Raw genomic sequence first — 17,412 nt, 5'->3', positions numbered from 1 at the left:
GTGGGGTGGCTGGAAAAAAAGCACCCCTGGGTAATAGGTATAGGATCAAAAGGTGAAACACAACATCATACTTAGGAGAGATTGGTGCACCCTACGGCTGCAAAGGATGCAGGAGGGACTGGTGAGAAACAAGGGTAAGGACCAGCATAGGATGTTCTAGGATCTTTTGTACAGAGCCAAGAGATGCTGTGGGAAATATGCCAGGAGGTGGAGAGAAGTATGCGGGGTGATCGCATGGGCTGCATTTTCCCAGGTGTCTGAGCAGGGTCTGGTCCTTAGGGTTGGCAGTATGACATCTACTTGTGCAAGTGACAACAGAAGAACCAAAAGGACAGTGACCAGTTGGCATTTATTAGTGTAGCTATTGTCTGTCACTGCAGTAAAAGTAGTAGAGGAACCAAGACTTTGTTATCACAAAGAAATAAATAAAGCTTATTTTTAGGAAAATTCTAACCGAGTGGCTAAAATCTAGCAGTAGCACGAGAGGAGCCCAGTCTTGTGTGACAGGTGAAGCTGGGGTAGAAGTCATGATAAATTCTACCTAAAAGGAGTTTCTACTCACTGTCTACCACCCCAGCTCCCTGGCCAGAGCTGGTCATGGCTACAGTTGCAGAATAAAAGGAAACCTAAAAAAAATGCGCTAAAACACTTGGGAATACACGGACTTGGGTCTATCAGGGTGAGCTGACCATGATCAGACAATCCATGACCCTCACTCCAAAGAGGGTTAGATAGAAGTTTCTCCAGATCGCTTCCGACTGATGTGCTCCAGGTGGGCGTGCTCTGAGGTGTCCAAGTCAATCTCGTACTTGGCTAGGATTTTGAGGATGGGCCTCAGCTTCAGCCACCACTGTTCCTTGGGGATGCGGTGCCTACAGAGAAATGAGATAGATGATGATTTCACCTTTTAGCACCCCAAGTGACTCTATCAAACGCTGATGGGAAGAAGGTGAATAGAAGAGGCTGGACTTTAGGGCAAGAGCTAAGATCTGAAAGAGGTATGACTACCCGTGTTAGTCCCAAGATAAAAGGCAAACAGGCTGGGAAGAGGAGATCCTGAAACTACTAGGGAAGTAGATGTACTCACTCAAAATCCGTCTGGTCCTTCAGCTCAGTCACTGGTTGAAAGACCAGAGCCCTCTTACGCATCCCCAGAACACAGCCTGAGTCTGGCGTGTTGGCAAAGATCCTCCCTGCAATAAAGGATGGTCAATAAGCTTCAGTAATGGGGAGCCAACCTCTGTGGAGGGGGCTTACCTTCTTACCCCACCTACCATTACGGTAACTCTCTTTGATTTTCCCAGACATCCAGTTCATAGCCTTGGCACCCATCTTAGTGGCAAAATTCCTGTCAAACGGAGTTGGGCTCCCACCCTGAAAAAAGAGTCTTAAAGTTAGAGAGGGAAAGACTCTAATGAAGTGGCAGAGACACCCAAACAAAAAGGAAAGAAAAGTTCCCAGGTTTATAGCCAGAAACAGGAATCCGGAAGTCTAACTCTGAAAGGAAATCCTGGGACAGTGCTGAGAACCAGGGTGAGTTGGCGTGGCAGATTTGGCCGTTTATCAGGTGTAAGAGCTAACTAATTAGATAAAGGAGCAATTGATCTCACAATTGCCTCTTCTCGCTCCACAGCTGCCAGATCCCATTGTTTACTTCTAGTCTGGCCACTCAGTCACTTCTCTACCCCTCTTCAGCCTAGCAGCTTTTGTCAGTTGCCATAGTCAGGGACATAGAAGTGTTCCTTGTGAACCAATATGGATGGCCTTAGTAGCACCTCTGAATAGTATAAAACATCATGTACATTTTCTCCAAGCTAAGCGAAAGTAGGTGGGAAATGGGGAACAGATTGTCATACTTTATCCACTTGGATATCCACTACCCATTCCTACAGGGGCTAATAGCAAGCTCATTCAGACTTGAGATACTGGGAATTCTTATGTGGGTAGACAAAGGTCAAATGTCCATACGTAAGCAGGATCAGCTGGAGACACTGAGGATGGGGAAGCCCAAGACCGCTAGTATCATCTGTGAGCGAGGCCCACCAGAGGTGGGGACTGAATGTGGATGGTAGAGAGGAATTCATTTCCCCTGGAAGCCCCAGTTCTTGGGGATGGAGCCCAATACCAGCAAGATGCCCAGACTCATTTCCCAGGTTCCTTACAGAGGGCAGCATGGTGTGGTGGGAAGAGCACTGGCTCTCACCCAGGCTTGATGAGTGGCCCTGAAAAAATTGTTTCTCCTCTCTGGGCCTCGCTTTCCTCATCTGAACTGGTGGTCCTCAACTAGAGATGATTTTGCCTCCCTGGGGACATTTGGCAATGTCTAAAGACATCTTTTTAGTTGCTACAACTCAGGAGGGAGGTGCTACTGGCCTGTAGTGGGTAGAGTCCAGGGATATTGCTAAAGCACCCCACCATGCACACAACGGCTCCCCACAACAAAGACTTATCCAACCCTGAACAGCAATGGTGCCTAGGCTAAGAAACCCACCTTCATGAAGAGGATGGACTCATAATCTCTAAGGCCATTTCCAGAGTAAAGATGCTTAGATTCTATGCCAGTACAAGACTGCAGGTTCGTGCTCTGTGGTGGCACTGATGGCCCCTAGCAGATTGGAGGCCAGCAGGAGGCCCAGTGGCTACTGGGGGTAAGGCCATCTGGTGAAGGGTGTGACAGGGTGTCTTCCCTACCTGCTGCATGTGGCCAAGCACATTCTTCCTGCTGTCAAAGATGCCCTTTCCCTCCTCAGAGTACAGGTTGAAAATGAAGTCAGTGGTATAGTTCTCGTTGCACTTCTCATTCCTGCCAAGTAGAAACCAAAAGCCTGTGACTTCGGTTATCTCCCTTCCCTCCAGACCCTTTTCTGCTTTTAAGCTTTCTTCTTCCCCTTTTCTATCTCCTCCCATGGCACAGGTTTTCTGCATTTGTATCCAAATTCCTCAGGGTGTCCCAAACAGATTCAGTCTGTGGGCTAGAGCCAGAGCCTAACTAATTCTCTTCACTCAGGAACAAGCTGTGGATTAGATACCTTAATACCAAGCCCCTCTTCACAGTGGTTTTCATCTTTTGCACCAGATGTTCAACATTTGCCTGAAAACAAGAGAGTAAATCCTAAGCTTGGCTGGGAGCGGAGATAGCTGGGCAGGTGCACAGCGCTCTTGTTCCCCATCAGACCTCCCAGAAGGGGAGAAGGACAGGGAAGACAGTTTACAATCCTGTGTCTAATTCCTATAAGAAGTTCAGTGTAGACTGAAATTTAAACAAAGATAGCAGAGGAGACAGAACTGGAAGAGGGCACATCAGAGACAGATGTGGCAACTGCCAGTTCGCCCTTCCCCTGCTCCCAATGTCCCTTTCCAGGGGTTTCTGGTTCCTGTCCCTCAGAGGGCTGACTCTTGCTCTCAGCATTGGTCCTTAAATGGTTTGCTTGGGTGTGTGGCAGTAATTCACCTGGGAGGAACCAGTTCCTTCATCAGGGCTTTGAGCTGGGGGTAAAGGAGGAAGACTCTCACCTCCATTCCTGGCAGGGGTCGGATAGGTTCTTGGATTAAGGAGTTCCCTCAGCCTGCTGCCCCTCCACTTTGTGGCCTTTTTTTCCTCTAGTGGACTGAGATCTTGGAAAATTAGGATCATACAGTTCCTCTGTGAACAGGAGTCCAAGTTCCCCACCCCTCCAGCCCTGGAAGTGACAGGGAATGGAAGAGTCTGGAAGCAAGGGAAGTCTGAAGGGGTGGCAGGATGCAGTAGAAAGGCTGACTTTCTCTGTTGGTTAAATCTTCTACTCACTCGTTTAAGTTTAGAAAAGGCTTTTAACCTGTCTAAATCTTTCTCATCTGCATCATGGAGATAATGTCTCCTTGCATGTCTGTTTTGAAGCTAAAACGCAAAAACACATGGGAAGGGCTTAGCAACATGCCATCCTTCAAAACCAACACTCCGGACAACAGGAGCCGCGGGCACATGTGAGCTTACACCAGACAATGCCTGCGTGCTGCCCTCTCCCGCCTACTCACAGGGCCCCACACACCAGGCAGCTGTCCTTGTCATGAGCTCGCACAGTTCAGGTTGCTGCAGGTACAGTGAGGACAGACGGGGGCAAGGGAGGGCTACAGTACAGGCTCGGGGTAGCCATCTACCTGCAGGTCCCGAATGGTGAAGGGCTCCTCAAAAATATAGGCGGCATCAGCCCCAGCTGCCAGGCCGGCCATGGTGGCCAGGTAGCCGCAGTAGCCGCCCATCGTCTCGATGATGAACACACGCCGCTTGGTGCCTGCTGCTGACTGCTTGATGCGGTCACAGGTCTGGCGAGACAGTGGGTCACAGTTAGAGAGATGGGGCCCGGGCTCTGCTGCCTGTCACTTCTCTGGCCCTTGCCACGACCCCGCTCTGGAATGCTCTCCTCTCCAGGTAGGCCGGGCCGCTAGGCCTCGTCAACTGCTTGCCTTCAGGGGTGGCAGGCACATAGGCCCACCAGGCTGTGGAACCCTTCTCCTCAGAAAGAAGCTATACTCCTCCTTTCTGTTGCTCAGGGTAGGGAAATTAGGCCCTAGACCCTCAGGAAGGAGAAACCATGGCATGCAGAGTACTGGTGCCTTTCCAGGTTGGAGACACCCAGGGGAGAATGAGCCCCACACATGTGGTCGAATAAGGCCTGCATAAAGGCCTGTGCTTCCAGAAGCACTCTTCAAGCACTCCCTTGGTTGATACCAAAAAAGTGGCTCACTTTCTAGGAGCACATGCAGTCCAGGGGCTGCAGTCCCGGCCAGAGGCCTGGGAGGTAGCAGCAGGGTCTCACCGTGCAGATAGTGTTCAGGGCTGTGTCAGCCCCCACACTGAAGTCGGAGCCGGGGACATTGTTGGAGACCGTAGCAGGGATGACCACAAACGGGATGCACAGCTCATCAAACTGCTTCCTACCCTCCATCAGTTCCAGGCCCCCGGTGTAAGCCTGAGAAGAGTGGCGAGGGCAGCGATGAGGGGAGAGGGAGAGGCGGGGGAGGAGGGGAGGAAATGGGAGGGCACTCACCTCAAAGCCCCCAATGATGACAAGGCCCTGAATGTTAAATTTCGTGATGTTGGCACTGATCTGCTCAAAGCTCTTCTTGGGGAGAGTCCTAGTAGAATAGAGTGGGGCAGGGGTAGGCAATGAAGTGATGGGATTTGGAGAAGGGACAGCAAAATCCAGGGAGAGAAAAGCCAGAATCAGAAGAGTGCTTTATGTATAATTTCTTGACTTATGCCCCCTTCCTCATGTCACCTCTCACCACTGTCCACGGGTCCACCTTGGGGCTTTACGTGCCCAAAGCTGCTAAAAGAGGTCTGCACGAGCATGCCTACCCCCACTGAGACCACTGTGGGCTTGGGGACCAAAGTCCCAGACGATAGCAGTGTAGATGCTGACCTAATGAACTGACACCCATATCTGAGGGACATCTTTAGGGGTAACTAGGAGGAGTGCTCCTATGATGCCCCTTACCTTTTTGTCCCAAGTTTGGAACCACCTTGGCCAGTCCAGCCCCCTACATAGCTCCAGCCAGCTTCCTCGATCTGCAAGAAAGGTCACACAGGTGTGCACTGTGAACTGACACCACTTCCTGTGTTCTGAGCCCACCCCAACAGCCCCTGGTGGGAGAAGGAATGCCAGGCATCGGCCTTTCCCCACCTTGATGAACTTCCTCCACTATTACTGCTCACCCACAAATACTAAGTGCCTACTGATGCCAGACACTGCACTAAGCTTTGGGATAGAGAAATAAGGTATGTGATCTGCAAATGGTTCATTTCAGTGGCTCCTGCCTGTTCATACTGCCCTAAAATTAAGTATTTACTTCTGTTCAAAACCTTAGAGGAAAACAAGGTAGAGAATGGAAGGGGAGGTTGGGGGGTTGGGGGGCAAGAGAAAGGAGAATGGACAGGTCCCCCCTGCTACACTTATCATCCTTGCGATGGCTCCTTGGCCCCAGAGTATGTGCTCTCTGTCCTTTTAGTCCCCATACCTGACCCTTGGCCAGGCCCTCGAAGCCATCGTGCACAACCAGCACCCGGTTGCCTTGGATGAGGCCAATTCTCACAGTGGAGCGCACGGCAGCGTTCATGCCTGCAGCCGGGGCCCCCACGTTCATCACGGCCACTGTGTGTGTGCTACCCTGGGGAGAAAGAAGCGGAAAGGGAGTGGGGCAGAGACAGGGACCAAAACCCCAGCAGAGAGAAGGGGGCAGGTCGGTAAGGGGAGCTTGACCCCGAGTCCCTGGTGGTCCCACAATCAGGACACGTGCCTCTGGATAACACCCCCCTTACCCTAGGAACTCTGGCATAGCCTGTTCCCTCATGCTAGGGAAGCAAAACTCTATCACCGATCAATAAGCAAAGCTCTGTCCCTAAGCCCACACATCACTCGTTATGTAACGAATGAGAGCTTCCAAAGCATGATCCTCGGGCCACGTGATCTTTATGCCATTAAACCTGGGCCCCTGCCCCAGATCTAAATCCTCTCTGAGGGAAGGACCCAGCAATCTGCATGTTTAATAAGCAGCCCATATAATTCTGATATACCCCAAATACTGAGAACCACTACCACAATAGAAGTGGCTAAAGTACACTCAGACGTGGTTATTCCCAGATTTGCCCAGGGGGGGGGAAATTCCCATTCCTTGCAAGCTACCTTGTCAGTCCTAAACTGGGTGTGGGTCTTGGGTTCGAGACACCTGGGGCACACTAAGAACATGGGGCTGGAATCTGGGGTGGCTGAGCGATTTCTTAATAGGGTCAGGGGCTTGGTACCAAAGATGACAAGGGGCAAGGAAGCTGGCCAGGCTGTAGGCTGTGTGGAATAAAAGTAGCACTTCGTAGAGGGAGACTGGGAGAAGGAGAGAGTCAAGGGCGGAGAACTCACCGGTGCCTTCGTGACTGGGGGTCTGACATGAGCCAGAAGTTTGTATACCTCCCAATTGTTCATGAAGCTCCTGTAAAAAGTAGAGAGAGAGAGAGCGGAGTGTCTCCAGGCCACTCCCCATGCCAGCAGCCAAGGGGGTCTGAAGTTTTACTCGTGATGTGAATGAAGTTCCACAGGGCGAACCCCGAAGGATATAACTGGGACACAGCAGGGACTAGGTTGGGGCTTAAAAGGGGCCACTGACTAATCCAACCCTCCCTGAGTGCTCTCCTCCCAGCCCCGCACGCAGCATGAGATGCTGCGCTTTCCCTAGAGAAACAGAAAACCTAGCTGGAATCAACACACAGAGACACCACATTACAGAAGATACATCCCAGGGAGAGACCCCAGGGATGTACTGTGCCTCCCGGTCACCTCCCCACCCATTCTCCTGGAGAAGAAACTGTGGCAGCGACAATAAAACACCCCTATTTTGGGTCTGAAGCTATATCTTTTTTTAATTTTTTATTATTTATTTATTTTTTTTTTTTTGCTTCATTCCAGTATCTGATTTCTGTAGCTAGGGAGCTTCTGGTCATTCCCTCACCGGCCTCTCAGCTTCATGGCTTCATCAAATTTCCTGTCGTTCATGGCCTTGGTCACATCCTTGGTCTGAGGAAGGAGCACAGCTAGAGTCACAACTACAGGGCAGGGCTCTCCGCGGCTGGATTTCTATCCCATAGGAACACCCGGCCCGTCTCCATGGTTATGACTGGTTCCTGCCCACCAGGCACCCCACCTGCTCCATGCCCCCCGACCTTGCGCAGAAAGAAGTATCTGTTTGTCCTCAGTTTGGGGAAGAATGAGCAGCCAGAGGAAGGAGCCAATTCAATGCTCTACTTACTAGAACATGGGCAGAGTGGAGGAGTGCTCACAGAATAGCATCTCCCTCTATGCCACGCCCATGCCACAACCTCAAAGCAGCCTCTAAACTGAGTAAAGGAAGACAATCACCCAGAGAGCGCAGTCAGGAAGAATGGCCAGTCCCTGCCATGTGTTTCCCAGCTACTGATTTCTTCTCCATGAGCCAGAGCTTTCGCTCTTGGGCTTCCAGAGACACAGTTCCAAGCAAGGTTCGAGTAGATCTGTGCGGCAGGTGGCTAGGACTCCCCGAGTCTCCGAGAGAAGCAGGGCAGGAGATGGGGGGCCCTCAGCACTGTGCATACAGACCAGCTCCAAGGATGGGCTGGACCCCTGAGCTCCCAGCCGCGATGTCTGCTCTGTGGTAGCAGAGGAGCAAGTCCTTCCTGTAAGAGCCACCTCTCCCTGAGCACTGAGCATTTTCCAGGTACTGCAGCAGACCCTTTACAAAGCATCCGGCCACTCCCTCTACTAGCCTTCAGGGTGAGCATCAGAAACCTCGTTTTGGTTCAGAGAAACGTGGTCAAGGTGGATACTATAGAAACATATAAGCCAGCCAGCCAGACCTTACTACTATCCCTGCTTTTCATAGTGTTTGGAGAGCTACTGCATTCCTCTTCCCATGAAGATGTGGTGAAAGCAATTGAGGTTGGATATTATGTGATGTTGGGTCTCATTACTTGGTGGGATACAGCATCTGTCACATTCTTTAGGAACAGTTACAGAAGGGGACCCTGAGACTCAGAGAGGAGACCGCTCCCATACAGAGCCTATTATGTTCTTTCCCCATCTGACTCCCCTGCTGTCTTTCCATCTGTTCCTTGCTCCACTGGCCTTGGAAGTGGGTCTCTTTCCCTCTCAGCTCAAAGACAGGCTCGGGGCTCTTAGGAAGTGGGATTGAGGTCAGTACTTACCACCTGGACACACTCCATGAGGGGCAGGCGCACAGCCTGGTTACCAGAGAGGCTCACCACACAGGCTGGGGTGTCTGGGGTCCCCTCCAGAAGTGCCATCACGGCTTCCACACCCATCCTGCTGCCCTGCAGGAGCCCAGGGAGCAAAGGCAGAGTCTGGGTCAGGCCAAGGCCTGTCCAGATCACAGGGCTGAGCCACGTATCTGAGGACTACAGTCAGGAACTTACTGGACTTTCCCTCCCTACTCAGATTTCATCTAAGCTTGATGATTCCTCATCCCCTTGCCATTAGAATTCTATCTGATTCCAGAGAAATGTGTCCACTGTAGTAATCAAGGAGGTTACTGAGGCTTAATAATTGATAAAATAAGGAAGAGTATGGTGTCTCTCTTCCAATGAAAGTAGGATAAGAGGGTTCAATTTGAGAGTCTGAAATTAGATCTTAATAATGGTATTAATGCTCAAAGCAGAGATCTGGGAGCTCATCGTTTGGGGAGCATAGAGTTTCCCACCAGTTTTTGCAACAGAAGGGAACTGATACATGTACAGGAATGGGTCAAGGGCCGGTGCCATCAGAGGCTGGGGGCAGGCAGCATGGTCAGTGGGGTGCGCCCCTGTCATGGCGAAGTGCAGTTCTGTACGCTATGAATTCCAACATGTGAGGGCCTCATAACCCCATGACTTACCAGGATTCGGTCAAAGGCTGACGGGGTCCCACCCCGCTGCACATGCCCCAAGACAGTGACCCGAGTGTCATATCCCAGACGCTTTACCACCAGCTAAAGAGACCAAAAGAGAGACAGAGACAGGGATAAAGAGTCAGAGGCTGAAAACAAGTAGAGACTAAGATAAACCCAAATGGCTCAACCTCTTATCTTATCACAATTCCTTGGACACCAGGAGGCAAGAAACATCGGGAGAGATGTACAGAAGGCCTAAGGGGAGACTCAGATCACTAGGGAAGGGGCAGGGGATGGTGTCCAAGCCCTTTCTGGGTTCTTCCTACTTACATTCTTGATGTCCTCAGAGGTGATTGGTTTCCCATTCTTGTCGATTGCACCTTCAGCCACAATGATGATGTTGAGACGAGAACCACGGGTCCTTGTCTGGTCAAGAGCAAAGAGAAGAGAGCTCAGTGGAGGGAAACTGATGTGAAGGCAGCATCAGTGGAACAGGCGGGGTTTTTTTAAGGGCAAAATAAAGTGCCAGTACCTCACTGAGCCGGCGACAAAGATGTTCCTCCCAGTCATCATCTGGCGGACACTCAGGAATAAAAACCCAGTCAGCCCCGCAGGAGAGGGAGGTGACAAGGGCCAGGTATCTGAGATGAGAGGCAGAAGCATCACGCTAAGAGCCACAATCCATGAACAGCCTCACCCATACCCAGCAGGTCTGCCTGTCCCCATAGTCAGTGGAAGGTCTGAAGGTCTGTGGTTTCCTTCTTGGGGTGAGGTGTCTTCTTGAGACAGCTTCTCAGTGGGCCTCTGTCCCTGAGGAGCACCTTCTAGTCATGCTCACCTACCAAAGCAGCTTCTAGTCTCAGAGCACTGTGTGTCTCTTCACACTGGAGTGTGCCTGGGCCCATACACACAGGCACAACCCCGCACGTGTGGGTAGGTGGGGGGTTAGGGCTGGAAGCAGGGAAGCAGAGGAGCATGTACACCTCCAAATCTGCTACTCCTGGGAGACCTCCTTGGACTCTCCGGGGAAGAGAAAGCCATTGCTGGCACTGCAGAATCAGTGACTCCAGATGGGGATCTTACCCACAGTGCCGGCCCATCACTTCTAACACAAACGTCCTCTGGTGGCTGCAAGAGAGAGACAAAAGGCTTACACAGTCCTCATGTCCCTGTGGCCAGGATCAAGCTGCCACCCACATCCAAGCCATGAAAGCTCCCTGGGAGATGCATTTATGCTTCCAACAGGCTTCCAACAAGCTTCCTGAGAGACCAGGGAGACCCGGGGAAACACGTCAGCTACAGGGTAGCTGAAATACAGCAGTACATTGTATCAGTCCTGTGGCTCTGTTCCAGGGAGCGAGGGGGCCCGGGAAGGGAGGGAAAAAAGTGAGGTCTTGACTGGCCCGGAATCTCCAAGGATTACCCTGGGAAACCATGACATTCTGTCCTTCCTTCTCACACTCTCAGAGTGGTGGTGGTGGCCACCACAGTCACTATGACTTGGCTGAAAGGGTGGCTGAGGTTTGGGGCTCCCTGGATTCATCTCATATTGGCCCCTAATCATTTGGGAGACCCCCTGGGTATTAAAGCCCTCAGAGCTACAGTGTGGACAGTGCACTAGACAGCGACAAGAGGCAAACGCACAGCATGTAGACGGCAGCGCAATTTCGGGGCTCCAGGGATAACTCTTCATTAAAAACAGGATTCTGGCCCCAGGAAACTGGTTTTTAGAGTCTACAGCTCCAAAGCATTCATCTTCCCTAGACCCCAGCCCTTCAGCCAGTCCCAGCTGCCACCCTCCTACACTGCCCCTTACCTCTGAGCAGTAGTGGTGATGGCATCCACGATCTCTATGATACGATGCAGGGCAGAATCAGTGCCGATGGTCATATCAGTGCCACAGAAGTCATTGTCAATCGAGCCCACCAAGCCCACGATGTTCAGGTAGCTGGACTTTGTAGCCTCCTCTGCTGTGATCTTACCTGACAAAGACAAGCGAACCAGAAGCCACTGGGTGAGGTGCCTTGCATGCCAAAAGAGCAGGTGACTGGGGAGGGAAGGATCTGCAGCCAATGGGAACCATAAGCAATGGCAGAACAAGGAGGCCAGAAACTGTCCGTTTGCATCTAGGTAATGACTTCCTCCAGTGGGAGGACAGGGGTGTGTGCAGGCGCACAAATCATACTTATGACAACAACGTCTCACCCGCTTTCTGGAGGTCACTCAATAAGTCACTCCACTCAGAACGGAAGGTGTCAGCCCCAGTGAGGCTGCCATCACCCCCAATGACACACAGATTGGTAATCCCACGCTTCACCAGGTTGTGGGCAGCTCGCAGTCGCCCCTCTCGTTCCCGGAAGTCCTTGCACCGGGCACTTCCAATGACTGTGCCTCCCTGTGGGGAAGAGGTAGAAGTCAGCTCCCCAGAGGACACGGCCAAATCTGGGCTCAACATGCTAAGATTTCCTCCATTCCAACACTGTGATGGGCTGTCCTAACCACATGCCTTTCTAGAAAGGGCCCTGACATCCTGAAGGGCCATCTGTCCTTTCTAGAAGAGAGAGAAATGATAGTGGCTGAGCTGTCATAGGGTTACTCCTTATATTCTGCTATACCTCTTTGAAGACTAAGATCAACCCATTTCATTGAAGACTCTGTCATCAAAGTGATTATCCGCAAGGACAGCAAAGGAATACATACATGCAGTTGGCTTTTGGAATAATCTCCATCTTTCACAAGAAATAGCACTGGCTTCAGTCCTGGAAATTCTCCCTAGTGACCTGACTTCATCAGACTGCATCCAAACTATTCTTAGGAGCTCATCCCAATGTGCTTGGTAGTACCTTTTCCCTCTTGAACTCACTGATTTCTAATGGCAACCAGGCACTGCCAATTTCCTCTCTGCTCCTCAGACTATGGTGCTAGTGAGAGGAAGCACAATACCTAGGTATTCACAGGAAAAATAGCTCTGAGTATTCCCAGGGGCTTATAGATACCCCGAGAGAGCTAAGTAACTGGCTCCATGCCTTTGGGAGTATTGATGGAGAATTCTGGCTCATTCTCAGACCACTTTACTGCAGGCATTATTGCTTATAGAGAACTTTCACGAAGTACTGCACATTAAAATTTTTCCTATGGATTCTTAGAGGGTTGAAGTAAAGAATGGGGATACAAATGTAATTTGCAGATTTTTCAATAAATCAGAAAATAGGTATATGACTTAGATAAAGTGTCACGAAGGGTTCCGGATATAGTCAGCATCATCTTGGGGTGTTTTCTGGAAACTCTGAAATGCTATATTGGTTCCTTCCTCCCTTAAACACTTTGGTTTCAAGTGACATTATCTCCATCACATGAGGACTGGCAGATTTCAGCTCTACTTCTGGCTCTGGCTCCAGTCCTCTGGTAAAGTTATTTTCATGGCCAGGCCTTCCCCGTGATCCCAAAGCAGGTCCTGCTTACATAGTGGCTCCTCAAGTCTTGCCTATGACCTTTCTATAAAGAGCAAACTGTCCTGTGACCGCATTCCCGTCCCCATGCCACCCTAGGAAAACAGGGACATATTTTCAGACTCAAAGAGTAAAGGGCAGTCATGGCACCTCTCTTGTCCTAGAACCCTTCACATCGAGCCACATGGGGGGGACGTGAGCAACCATGAGGCCAAACAAGAGTGGGGTGCAGCAAGGACAAACATGGGACAGAAGTCTTCAGGAACATACCAGCTGCAGCATCATCGAAACACTCTCCCAGGTGGCCTCCCTGATGTGATCTCCGCCATCCACCAGGCCTTGGTAACCCTGTGGGGCACATTACACCCATTCAGCCTCTGCTAGTCCAGTTCTCCTAAACCCCCACAATTAAGACAAGGTCCTGGGAAGAAGTTCTCAGAATCAAACCACCTCCTCCCATTACTGTTCCTGGATGCCCATGACACTCTTAAATTTAACACAGTCCAAGGAAGAAGACATCAACTTTCAATGCCCTCTTCTAGTTTCTTACAATCTCAAAAGGGCAGGATGTCCTTCCTGATATTTCATCCTAATTCCCCCTTCTTCTGGCTCATCCCATGTCCTCCAATCTGCTTCCCAGGGAACTAAATAACAGATGGCTTTGATAATAGCAGAGGGAAAAGAGAAGGGTGTTGGAAGGAAGGAGGGAGAGAAGTGGGACTTGAAAAGAGGAAATTGGGAAGAAAGCAAATAAATCTCCTAGAGCGAAGAGCGGACAAAGAACGAGAGGGAAGGGAGAGAATGGTAGAGGAGTTAGACCCTCAGAAGGTTTAGGAAACTATAGAAACCTGATGAGACTCTTCCTTCCAAAGGTTCTATCTCTGGATATAATAAATTTTCTGTGAAATACTCTGAAATGAGGTACTTCTGTCCTAAATTGGACAAGCACCATGAGGACCCAGTCTGCAGACCCCTAGATCCCACCATCATTATCGGAGACTGGAGTGGCAGGGGATACTCATGGAGATGGGGAGCCAAGACAGGTGAGACATAGCATGTAACTGGGAGGAGGAAGGAGAAAGTAGGGAGGGAGGAGCAGAAAACAGAGAAAGAATGACGAAGAACAAAGTGGAGAACCAACCTCATGGACAAAGAAGACGCGGGCACCAGTGAAGATACCAACTCGAACCACAGCCCTGACAGCAGCATTCATACCTGCAAGGAGGGAGGAAAGACAAGAAGGAGAAGTTAGTCCTCAGAAAAGCAGCCTGGACTACAAGATATGACCCAGTCCTTTTCTTAGGCTTTTCTCTGAATCTAGAATACTTCTCTCCTCCAAGTCTCCCAGCCTCCCCACTAACACTGAATTACCATGTTTAGTGTATATGTAGCTCCAGATATCTCTCCCTTTCCCCCAAATCCCATCTTTCCTAAGACCTTTCCTCACCAGGGCAATCCAGGGAATCATCATCTTGAATGCTTACTGTAGTGTTAGACACTGCTAAATGCTTATCAAACCTCATCTCATTGACTCCTATCCACAACTCTGAAGCTGCCTCCATTTTACAGATTTGAAAACTGAGGTCCAAAGAAGTCACAGTCACAGAGCCACTATCTCCACTGGGAGAAACAATTAGGACTGACACTAATTGGGACTAAAACAGAGAGGAGAGCCTTTCCCCTTTCTCCCACTTAAGCATCATTCTTTTCCAGTAGCTACTGGAAAAGTAACTACTCAGTGGCAAGAACAGTCTCTACCATGGATACCGTGGAGGAAACACCCCCCACAACACATGACACACGGTGGAAGCTATAAAGGCCGGAATATTAGAACCAGTGCTACTGATAACTGTACGAAGTAAGCAGGGCTTCCCTGGTGAGAGATGGAAGACACTCCCGAGACTTGACCCCAGTAAGCCCCTCCTACCTTGTAATGGGAGGAGGGGCTCACCGTGATGCTCAAGGAATCTCAAAGCCAAGATAGATCAATTTCTTGTGAACCATTTGAACCACCTTCCCTCAGATACCCCAGTTCATTTTTTTGTTTCAATCTCAAGTCTACTCCTAGGGTCCTTAATCCTGGCTAGAGAAACGCCAAATTCCAGTGAGCACTAGGGAAACCCGTAGTTAGAAGAATCCACAGCAGCAAACTAAAATCCATCAAGAACTACTACAAAATCCCAAACTGCCTGGAATGGAACAGATTTAAAAAGACCAAAATGTCTGGGGTTTTTTTTGGGGGGGGGGGGCAGTTTGCAGGCTGACAAGATTTCGTATTAGATGGCTATAAGGGCCAAATCAGATCAAAGGGCCATTCACTCGTTGAGCAAATATTTATTGAATACATGCTCCAGGCACTATATAGGCATGAGGGAAATGGTAGTGAATGATACAGTCTAGGGATACAAAATCAAGGTAATGGTCCTCAAGACTTGCAAAGAATATAATATTGTTACAACATGGATCCCTACAAAGGGGATATGTACAAAGCACAGTGGGAACAAGGAAAAGGAGCATCTCAACTGGAGGAAGTCAGGACAGGTTATACAGAAATGACAGCATTTGACCTAAGACCCAAAGGATAATATCCTTATAAATCTCTTTTGTCAGCTGGACACTTTGGGTGAGTGTTCCAGGCAGGAGAACAGCACAAATGAAGGCAAGAGTCAAGAAACCACCTTAGGTGGATGCCTGGGTGGCTCAGTCAGTTAAGTGTCCGCCTTTGACTCAGGTCATGATCCCAGGGTCCTGGGATCGAGCCCCACATTGGGCTTCCTGTTTGGTGGGGAGTCTGCTCCTCCCTCTCCCTCTGCCCCTCCCCTGACTTGTGCTTTGTCTCTCTGCATGAGATGAAGCTGTGTGTGGCACCCGAATGCCACATAAGGAACTGTGACTCTTATTCTGTAGGCCAGGGTTCGACTGGAGATCCATGGGTGGTGGTTTTGGGGACTTCATGAACCCCATGAAACTACGAAAAGTGTTCTGGGCACAGGAATTTCATTTGGGAGAAGGTCCGTAGCTTTCATATGATACTTAAAGGGGTATGTGACGTAGAAAAAAAAAGTTGCAAATGATGGGGAATCTTTGCAGACTTTCAAGAGCAGAGAGGCATGATGCTCTGTACGCATCAGAAAGATCACCATGGCAGCAACATGGAGGATGCAGGGGAGAGTGGCAGTGGGGACAAAAAGGAGACAGTGGACGGGAGACACCTCAGAAGCAGCACAGCTATGCAGTTAGATTTCAAGGTGTTGGAGAGGGGGATGGAAACGCACCAGGAATGATTCAGGCGCGGGGTACAATGGTGGTGCAATTAACCGAGTGGAGGCGGGTTTTGAGTCAGACAGGTGGGGGTGCGGATGACACATTCATATTGGGAGACACGGAGCTTGAAGTGCTTGTGGGACATCCACGTGGACTTGGAAGAGGCTGTCTCAAGAGAATATGTAGAATCCAAATGGGAAAGGCAAGGGATGGAACCCAGAGGAAAACCAATACTGAAAGAAAGGGCAGGGGAAAATGCGATCCAGTAGGGAGACTGAGGAGGAGCCGCAATAAAGACAGATGGAAAACCAGCTTAGTGATGTCTTGGAAGCCAGAGGGGACAGTTTCAAGAAGCTGGAACAATGCCGAAGGCTCCCAAAACTGATCTCAGATAAGAACTGAAAGATTCGGCTTGCCTACAAGAGGTCCTGGTGAACAGCGCTGTCAGAGTCTAGAAGTCTAGGTTCACATTCTCAACTTGAAGGGATCAAAATGGAAAAATCTGTGATGGAAGCAGGCTTCTCAGGAGTTTTAGGAAAAGCCTGTGTTTATGAAAAGAGCAAAGTCAGAGTCAATGCATAGCCATCTGTGCTCTAGGAAGGTGGAATAAAGTCTGTAAGATCAGAATAGAAATGACTGTTGTTTATTCATTTTCTAGACTTTGACAAGGCCTTTGGGATTCTCTTTGGGATACCTGGAGTTCCAGAGCACGAACTGTAATTTTAAAAAATAAGGAAAAAACATTCTTCTGAAATTTGTAATTTAGAATGTTGTTTCCCACTCCTTAACTGAGTAAGAGTAGGGGAAAAAAGACTTAAGAAAAACAAATGACTTAAAAGGTTTTAAGTGTAAACAATGGCTGTCAGGTAGGAAATATCCAAATTCATTGGGCAGAAGAAAATTCTTTCTCTTCTCTCCTCCCTTTACCTTCTCACCTCATCTTATCAAACTCCAGAGGTCATCCTTTCTGCCTCTAAGTTTGACAGCTATTTTCCTAGAAACCAAGTTTTAAGACTCCCTTTGTCCCCTATACCGCATCTCAAACCCCCAGTTCCCTAGAAATCTCAGACTGGGATGTATACTAACTTTTACTAGGGAGTCCCAGTAATTCTTTGGGCTCTCCTACTTCACATTACTGGCCTATTCTGGCCCCAGACCAGTCCTGGCCAGGCTCTCCTTAGCTGTTCCACGTTGCCCTAAATAACCCTGTGTTTGCAGCTGTCTCACTTATTAGAAGCAAGACGAAGGATAAGATTACAGGCACCACCCAGGGGGTATTCTGGGTACAGCGAAGAGGGGCTCTGGAGAACAT

General features: G+C 49.7%; 1 protein-coding gene across 9 annotated transcripts in view; it reads right to left on the bottom strand.

Moving 5' to 3' along the window:
• The window catches only part of PFKM (phosphofructokinase, muscle), a 45,525-nt gene that overhangs the window by 1,801 nt on the left and 26,312 nt on the right, over positions 1–17,412 (bottom strand). For 5 of the 9 annotated variants that reach the window (XM_082742158.1, XM_082742155.1, XM_082742160.1 and 2 more), the window contains 21 exons: positions 13,978–14,051; positions 13,107–13,184; positions 11,593–11,782; positions 11,204–11,369; positions 10,471–10,515; positions 9,920–10,028; positions 9,718–9,813; positions 9,394–9,486; positions 8,708–8,833; positions 7,480–7,544; positions 6,894–6,963; positions 5,998–6,147; positions 5,478–5,548; positions 5,028–5,115; positions 4,797–4,949; positions 4,138–4,302; positions 3,030–3,091; positions 2,692–2,803; positions 1,275–1,374; positions 1,088–1,193; positions 331–872 (listed from right to left, as the gene is read on the bottom strand). In XM_082742158.1, coding sequence (XP_082598284.1) covers positions 728–872; positions 1,088–1,193; positions 1,275–1,374; positions 2,692–2,803; positions 3,030–3,091; positions 4,138–4,302; positions 4,797–4,949; positions 5,028–5,115; positions 5,478–5,548; positions 5,998–6,147; positions 6,894–6,963; positions 7,480–7,544; positions 8,708–8,833; positions 9,394–9,486; positions 9,718–9,813; positions 9,920–10,028; positions 10,471–10,515; positions 11,204–11,369; positions 11,593–11,782; positions 13,107–13,184; positions 13,978–14,051 — 2,264 coding nt within the window. In that variant the 3' untranslated portion in view covers positions 331–727. Of the gene's footprint in view, positions 1–330; positions 873–1,087; positions 1,194–1,274; positions 1,375–2,691; positions 2,804–3,029; positions 3,092–4,137; positions 4,303–4,796; positions 4,950–5,027; positions 5,116–5,477; positions 5,549–5,997; positions 6,148–6,893; positions 6,964–7,479; positions 7,545–8,707; positions 8,834–9,393; positions 9,487–9,717; positions 9,814–9,919; positions 10,029–10,470; positions 10,516–11,203; positions 11,370–11,592; positions 11,783–13,106; positions 13,185–13,977; positions 14,052–17,412 lie in introns of those variants that run through there. The other 4 variants (XM_082742162.1, XM_082742156.1, XM_082742161.1 and 1 more) reach the window with 1 other exon arrangement.

The sequence above is a fragment of the Mustela nivalis genome (genome assembly GCF_964662115.1).
Source record: "Mustela nivalis genome assembly, chromosome: 7".
In the NCBI taxonomy this organism is placed as follows: Eukaryota; Metazoa; Chordata; class Mammalia; order Carnivora; family Mustelidae; genus Mustela; species Mustela nivalis.
Note: the sequence above shows the minus strand (reverse complement) of the source record. Positions and strands in the feature narration are given on the sequence as shown.